An 8,946-nucleotide genomic window follows, 5' to 3' on the forward strand; every position below is an offset into this window, starting at 1 on the left:
CTAATCATAAGCAAGGAAAAGGCCAAGGTAGAGAACTTGAAGAACTTATTAAAGGCAGAATTTGAAATGAAGGATCTAGGAGAGGCTACTAAGATACTTGGAATGAATATCAAGAGGGATAGACAGAAAGAGAAACTGGTTCTAAACCAAGAAGACTACATACACAAGCTCATTAAGAGATTTTCTATGGAAGATGCAAAGATAACAAAGCAACCTATCACCTACCAACATCAATTATCTAAAGCTCAATGCCCTACAGAACCAAAGCACATAGAAGAAATGAAAGAAGTCCCCTACTCAAATGCTGTTGGATCTGTTATGTATCTAATGGTGTGTACTAGACCTGATCTAGCACACACTATGAGTGTCCTAAGCAAATATATGGCTAACCCTGGGAAAGAACATTGGCAAGCAATGAAATGGGCTATGAGATATATAGCAGGCACTGCTAAGGTAGGATTGGTGTATAAAAGATTCAATTCTAAGCTCCTAATTGAAGGATATAGTGATGCTGATTATGCTGGTGACAGAGACAGTAGAAGGTCAGCATACTATTTTACAATAGGAGGCTGTTGTATAAGTTGGAAAGTCCAACTTCAACCAGTGGTTGCTCTATCAACAACTGAATCAGAATATATTGCTGTAACAGAAGCAATAAAAGAAGCACTGTGGCTTCAAGGTCTCCTAGAAGAAATTACTAAGGTTAAGCAGGTTCCCACAGTGTATTCAGACAGCCAAAGCTGTATACACTTGTGTAAAAACCCAGTTTTTCACGACAGAACTAAACATATTGAGATCAAGTATCACTTTATCAGAGACAAAGTGACCCAAGAGCTAGTTTCAGTTCAGAAGATACCAACAGAAGAAAATCCTGCTGATATGGGAACCAAAATTGTTACCCTTCACAAATTCAAGCTTTGCATGAATCTGTTAGGGGTAGACACTGGAGGATAACCTAAAGGAGACTCGAGCTAGGACCCTCAGAGAAGATCTATTCTATCACAGGTAAACTTATATGGGGAATCAGGTGGAATTTGTTGGAATTAATTCCCCATATAAGTCAACCTGTAACTATCACTAAAGGAAAACAGTTAGTTACAAACCTAACTAACCTACCCGTATTACAATCCCACATCAAAACAGTTAGCAGTCATTCCCTAACCGACTTTTCTCAGTTACAATACATATAAATAGAAGAACAAAACAGAAGAGACTTACAGCTTCAACAACACTTCTCAGATCTCCAGAGAAAAAGAAGATGAAAACCTCAGACCTAGACAGAGAGAGTTTCTCTCATGTGTAAACAGAAAGAAAAGAGTGAATTAGAGAAGAAGAGAGAAGAGAGAGGATCTGTTCGATCCTGAGTGAAAGAAAAGAAAGAGAAAGCTTGAGAGAGAGGCTGTACATACCTGTTTTTGAAGAACTGAGAGCTACTAGACGATTACTGTGTCTTGGAGCTCAGAAACTTGATGTAAACTTCGATCTTGATAGTGGATTGTGGCTGATCTTTCTCTGAGGCAGCTCGCCAAGGACGTAGCCCCAATTTCAGGGGTGAACCTTGTAAAACTGTCTGTGTTTGTTATCTCTCTCACCCTAATCCTTGCACTTGTGTACTGTTTCATTGTCTGCATAATTTTCTCAGGGATCTGCTCAAAATCAGAGTTGATTCTCTCTGATTATCCCTCAAGTTTTTGATAAACTTTTGCCCTAAGTTTTCCTTGTGTTTCTCGAAGGCTGTTCAGACACAAAGAACATATTAGTAAAGTAAATGAAACAATAAAATAACATATAAAACCTAATACGTGTCAATTGTGTGTGAATTCAAATTCAGTACAAGAAAGGTCAAAATTGACCTTGTGAAATAACTTGTGTGCGTGTGTGAGTTGTGTAGGATAAACCTGTAATTTCCTACAATTTTCATTAACTAATTTCAAGATGTAAGATAAGAAAATTGACATCTTGACTGTTGAGGGTTTGTTCGGTTGGCAAAAATAATGCTTTAGTTGTTTGTTCTGTCTCTCTGCCTGTCCTTGCAATTAAGCCATTAAAGCAGAAGTTTCCTCACCCCTTATCTTAATAATAGTTTTGTAACTCCACAAGCCTAATACAAGTACTTCCCAAAACCTTCCAACTATCTTAACCATCCTCACACTTCACCACTTATATATGTGTGTGTTTACATATTGGTGCTTTGGATGTGTCCCTTAATTTGTTTAAAACAATTAAGCGACCAAGTATTGTGACTGTTCTAATAAAATAATGATAATCCAAAGTCTCAATAGCTCTTGATCTTCTAGTCAAAAAACGATGAAATCGTGTGTAGGTGCACCATTACGTGGTACAAAATTGTTTTAATAAATGAATATTGGTGTTTTTCATGAGGGGCAAGGCAGTAATTGCAAATGTTTCAGTAGTGGTACACATAATATAATATTATTATCTATGCTTGCTTTTGATGTAAGGTAGTATTGCCAAATAATGTTTCATAGATCTATGCATTAACAACCACAAGTCAAACGACCAAACAATTTAGTTAGACACCTCTTATGTAATTCTTGTCATAGAATCCAATGGAAACATCCCAAATCATATAAAAGCTATAAAATTCCAAAGGTAGTCTCAAAAACTATAGATACAAGTTTTCCTATTAATAATACACATGGCAACTAAGCTTTTAAAACCCCACCCTCTTTACTACCATTTTTTCATCCTTTTTTTTTTCCCTCTCTACAATATAGTAAGACTCTTCTCTTAGGAAAAAACAACATAGTAAGACAAAATCTAAGGATATTTATTGAAACAATTCATTGGTGGAGATTTAGACTATACACCACACACAATGTAGATTTGATTATATACAACGTGGCCAAGGCAACTCCAGGTTTTTTCTTTTGGATAGAAATGGTCTTAGTCAACAAAACTGTAATATATCTCATTGGCAGGCGACTATGCTGTCACACACACACACCCCTCATTCAGTGTCAATTTTCTCACACGTTGGCAGGCATAAAAGAAAAGAAGGGAGAAATTAGAAATTATTAATTAGAAGAGAAGAAAGAGTTAGGCATTGCATATTTGAACAAGGAATTCAACCAAATTGGTAATGTACAAGAGAGCTATACTTTTGAATTGAACTCCAACCCCCAAACTCAACCTATATGACCAAAGCAATGGCCTTACATCCCATCCACGTCCATGATTTACAGGTCAAATGGAAAATTACATTCCAAACCAATCTTAACTTTTGCAAATTACAAACAATCCAAGAAGAAAAAGAAGGAAAGAAAAAAATTAAAAAATCCGCTATCATAATCCAAAAAGGAGTCCAATACTTGAGCATTATCTTCAATAGGGTAGTGTATGGATGATTTGATTATTGGTTGTACACCTGAGTGCTTGTAAGACATCTCCAATGCCGTGTGCGGGGACCTTTTTCAAGAAGCATCAGTAAACCCATACTGTTTGCTGATAGCCCAAACATGTATCTGCAGTCATAAATAAAGAATGAGCGGAAACAATAGACGAACATCAGATGCCAACACTAAGACGAAAGAAAGCAATTTCTATTCTAAACATCAGCCTGAATACATTAAAAGGAACCCCCTTTTTTATTTTCTTTCATAAATAAAACTAGTGATCAACGAATTGCTCAAGGGTACACTCTACTCTTTACAAGAGCTATGTGTTCTGTGTTGAGCTATCACAATGCTTTCCGCATAAATCTGCTACATATTTAAAAGGCGCATAAGCATATTTCATATGGGATACTGTTTTAGTTCGTTACAAATCATTGTTGTTCATCAACTTAATCAGAAATATCATTGATCCAATCATCAGCATATAAGATGCATTTTCAATTTTATCATCACAGAATAAAAAAAATGTAACCCATGAAAAGTAAGTCAAAGGCCTATTCTTTAATAATTGTGTAAGTGATTAATGAATTACTCACTTGCTTCGGCGAGCTTTCCTTTTCCAGAAAACAAAGGATACAATCCACTGAAGATCAAACATCAAAAGAAACATTGAATTAGTTGAAGTTAACAAAAAAAACGATGTCAAAGACGCAAAAGAATCAGTTACAGTCAATTGCAATTACCTTGAAAACAGATATGAAGGAAAAGCTTCCAAGTACAGATGGCTTTTTAACAGTAATTTGTCTTGAGGGTGACGCATCCTTGCACAACTGTTGTGCTATTTCCTTCAGTAACACTAGTTGAGCCTTATCTGTTCCAATTGAAAGAATTGCTTGCCTCATTGATTCCCTGTCAGCCTCAAGTGCCTGGAGCCTCATATAGAGCTTCTTGATTTCGGGATCTCCAATATCACCTTGACTATAAGATCCTCTTGGAGTGTTTATGTTATCCTCACCATTCCCAACTCCAGCTTTAACCTCTGCATAACCATTGTAAGGCACCCCATTATGGATCGAGTCAATCGTATAAACCCTATCACTCATGTCGTCTCCAATCTCTGATCCATAATCTGTATTTCTTGTGTTGTACTCCTCTGCATGTGTAACATACTCTGTCTTCTTGAAACTAACATTGAACCTAGGAGATTCAGTGTGGAAATCTGTGCCAGTTTCTTTGACCATGCCTGAAAATGAAGGTGAATCATTTGAGTATTTCCTGAAATGTCTTGACCGCCTAGGAGAGTGGCCAACTATCACCTTCTCTAAAATGTTCTTAGTACCTCCAAAATCCCCTTCCAATTGATTATTACTAGGACATCTCTCCATCTGGTGAATCCTATGCTCTAAATTTTTCAAGTGATCTTTACCGCGAGGTGTTTCACCAAATGCATATTTTTCAACATCTGCAACATCGTCATCATCAACCTCCAAAGAACCTAGGTTCTCATTGATATTGCATTTCAAAGGTGGGTATTCAAACATTGGAATCTCATTTTGAGAGTCAAATTCCATCATGTTGTTATAACCCTTCTCACCCTCAGCCTCATCTTCTGTGAGCCCATAACTCAGCATCCTATGCTTATACGCCTGCACTTCACATGAGAGTGACTGAATGACCTGCTCCCTCTTGTACAACAAGTCTTCTACTGCTATGAACTCTTGTTGGTCATGTGCCATCTTCTCCTCAGCAAAACGCTTAAATTGCCGCGCCTCCATTTGAATTTCAGCCTTCTCCCTCTGTAGCCTGAGTATCATAGACATGGCTTCATTTGCAGCTGACGAGGAAGCATTTCTCTCCTCTTCTAATTCTATATACAAATCCTGTATAGTTTGCTGCTGGTTACCAACCATCTCTCGTAGTGCAGCACATTCATTCTCAACTTGAACCCGAGCAACCGATAAAGGTTCAAAGCCCGGTATGAAGAACCGCTTATTTTCCTCAAACTCATCATATTTTCTCTTCACAGACCTAAACCAAGGCCCTGAAGTACCACTTATCGAGGAACAACTACAACCACAATTACAACATTTCACCAAGTCCCTAGAAGATGGACACGCTTCCAAATCCATAAAACACTTCTCATCCAATATTCAAACAATTCAAGATCAAAGAGAACCCAGTTTCACTACAGATATTGACCAATAATCCACAGCAAAGAAGAAAAAAAAAACAATAAACTGTATCTTGGAGTTCCAAATCTCTCTCAGATAATCTCAAAGCCTTTAATAATGATTTTCCTCCCTTTCTTTACTCCATCCACCAGCAATATTTTCCTCCGGCACAAATCACATGAAAATAAAAACACCTAAATCCAAAACATTAAAAAAAAAAATTAATAAATAAATTTGAATTTTAAAGAATGTAGAGAAAAAACCAAACTGATATTCCAGACCAAAAACTAAAATATAAGAAAGGTTATTGAAGAATAATATGTATATTTTTCAAGTAAACCATAGAATTCAATCGAAATTAACTCGGAGAAAAAACCATTTTCATTTGATTATAAACGAATAAACATAAATAGTTGAGTAATTAAAAAAGAAAAAAAAATCAAAATTGCTCATCCTATTTATTTGGAACAAATCCATAAAAAAGAGGCTTACCGAACTAGGTCGTCGATTACAGCTGGAAATAGAGCGAACAAAATTCCCGGGAAACGCAGCTTTTCCGAGAAAACTCAGGATCTAAAAAACAATGAACAAAGAAAAATATGCAGAATAATAATCGACCACCGGATAGAGCTGGTAACTTTTTTCCTCCTTGTGATAAAACTTTCGCGGGTGTTTGGAGGGAAGGAAAATCAAAGGCAGAGAGAGGGAAAGAGAGAATTGGAAACCCTAAAATTCTATTTGATTTTATTAAAAAGAATATAAAATTTGTTAATAATATTTTGTTTTTGGCTTTCTTGATTTTCGCGATTTGTGTTTTGATGAGAGAGAATGAGAGAGATTCAGAAACCAAAGAACAGAGATTGATAAATTTTTGAAAAAATTAATTAATTAATTAAATTAAAAAAAAAAAAACAAAATAGTAAGAGAAAACCTGTCACAACTAATTACAACTAACTACTCATTGCCACCTAGACTAGATAATTTGGTGTTAAAAAATAACAAAAATAATAAAAAAAAAATTACAATTTTATGTTAAGTGCTCATTCATATATAATTATCTATTTAATTTGTTTTTTTTTCAAGCACCGCAATTTTGTGTTGTGGCCAATTAGTAATTTTTTTCCGAACTTTAACATATACCAATTTCCTGAATTTTTTTGGCTGTTAAAATTTTCGCTGAACTATCGAAATTGTTAGATTTAAGGACTTTTGTCTAATTTCATTCAATTTTACTGTTTCATTGATTGTTTATGTACTAAACCATGCTCCCCAGACTTTGATATCTACCAAATCATACCCTTCAAACTTTAATATGTACTAAATCATGCCCCTCAACTTTCATCCATGTTAGAATTTTTTTTACTAAAATTAGATAAAAGTCATTAAATCTATTTTTAAATTACTTTATATATATATTTTTTTAAATTTATTGAGTTGCTCCAGTAATTGCTAGATAGATTGTTATGTGAATTTTCGTAAAAAAATAAAAAAAAATTGTTTTAAAGTGTAAAAATAAAATAATACCTATAAATAATATCTTAAGTTGGAACCGAACAAAAACCAATACAGTAGAACCTCAACTCAAGAATACACTTGGGACCAAGTAAATTATATTCTAATTGAGAGGTTATAACTAAATAGAGTTACACTAGAAAAAAAAAATTTAAAAAATAAAAAAATATCAACGTAACAATAATAACAATAAATAATTATTAATACTATATCATAATAGAAATATTTTAAAGTAAATATAATATTCATACATGTATTATAATTTAAAATAAAATTATTAATTTTACATAAATAAATTTACAAAATACATGTATATATTTTATTAAGATGTAATTATTCTTATATAGAGGTATATTTGGTAATGCGGGACTAAAAAAATGTATAACTAATTATAATTTAGAGATTATTCATATTTATAATTGGCCTAAATTGAGACTGATTTTTTTTATATAATAAATTAGAGGTTATTCTTGAATAGAGTATTCTTAAATAGAGATTCTACAATACTTTAATATATAATTGGTATTGATGTTGGTCTCTCATATTTGTAGAGGTTATGATGTCGATACTTATCGTTTTTATTGTATTAGTGCTTTAAGATTTTAGTTGTATTAAATTTTTAAAGAATAATTTTATGTAATACTTAATTAAAAGGATTTGTAATATTTAGTTTTCATACTTTATTTTTTATATATTTTTAAGTTAATATTAAAAATTTATTTTTATAAGTTAAAATTCAATTATTAAATTGAACCAATCTAATATTGAATAATGTAGGAGATTATAATGATTTTTAAAATTCAATTACTAACTAAATTGATTCGGAAAAATATAGAAATATTAAATTAAATCAAATGCCCATTTCTAATTATTGCATTTGAGTGTAAAAATAGAATAGCAAATATTAATTACTAATCATTGGAGTTATTATGATTTTCATTTCATAAGTTTTTTTCTTTACCTTAAATTCTTTTGTTTATTTTGACTAAATCAAGTGAATAATTATTTTAGGATAATTTCAGTTTTAGCATTAACTTTTATTCATGATAAAGTATATATATTAATTATTCTAAGAATCCAATGATTATTCCCTTATTACTACATGCAATCATATATTAAATACTTATATTTTCTAAAACAACTATTTGTATATTACTTTCTTTTTTATGAATGAACCTTCTCATTAAAAGCAAGTCCAAAGACTTATATTAATTCTAACTACCAACTCTTATCATTAAGAGAGAGAACTACTTTAGTAAGATGGAGCGATTACAAAATAAAAACTCAAAAACATTAAACAAATATCTTGCAAAACTATTATAAATTGCCAAATAACTATTTGTTTATTACTTAATAGTATACTATATATTCATTCTAAACTATACAAGTCAAATAAATTTCATAATTTAAAAGTCAAATTCTATTTATAAAACAAAATTCATTTCTTTTTATTCCAATGAATTGATCTATTAATTTTGCCTTGATGCTTATGTTAGTTTTACAGTACTAAATTAAGTATGTAGCAGAAGCATTTATTTTAATTATCATTGTACCAACCTAAGAATTCCATGTATATGTATATGCTAGATTGATGTTACATATAATTAATTTTCTATTTAATTAGGTGATGTTAAGTGTAATATAAGTTTGTTTAATTTTTCTATTAGGTTAATGTATACATATTTTTTTAATTTTTGAAAAGTTTGAGATTTTGATTTTTGAAGATTTTTTTCTAAGCTATTGCGACTATATTAATGTGTTCTTTAAATGTAATTATATATACATATTTTATATATACAATAAAAATCAAGTGAGATATCGTGATGAATATATGATTTGAAAGGCCAGAAACAAAGTTGTTTTTTTTTTTTGAGGAAAGGCGTTTATATTATAAATTAAAACTGAGT

The 8,946-nt window shown here is 31.9% G+C and overlaps 1 protein-coding gene across 1 annotated transcript; it reads right to left on the reverse strand.

The window, feature by feature from the left end:
* Positions 1-3,042: 3,042 nt before the first annotated feature.
* Positions 3,043-6,488, reverse strand: LOC115699203 (myosin-binding protein 7). The gene is made up of 4 exons (XM_030626491.2): positions 6,020-6,488; positions 4,100-5,721; positions 3,953-3,999; positions 3,043-3,485 (listed from the first exon to the last, which is right to left on the reverse strand). Exons 2-4 carry the CDS (start codon positions 5,483-5,485, stop codon positions 3,374-3,376), a joined length of 1,545 nt encoding a protein of 514 aa, XP_030482351.1. The 5' UTR covers positions 5,486-5,721; positions 6,020-6,488; the 3' UTR covers positions 3,043-3,373.
* Between the last annotated feature and the right edge of the window lie 2,458 nt (positions 6,489-8,946).

Source organism: Cannabis sativa, chromosome 8, assembly GCF_029168945.1.
Source record: "Cannabis sativa cultivar Pink pepper isolate KNU-18-1 chromosome 8, ASM2916894v1, whole genome shotgun sequence".
Lineage (NCBI taxonomy): Eukaryota > Viridiplantae > Streptophyta > Magnoliopsida > Rosales > Cannabaceae > Cannabis > Cannabis sativa.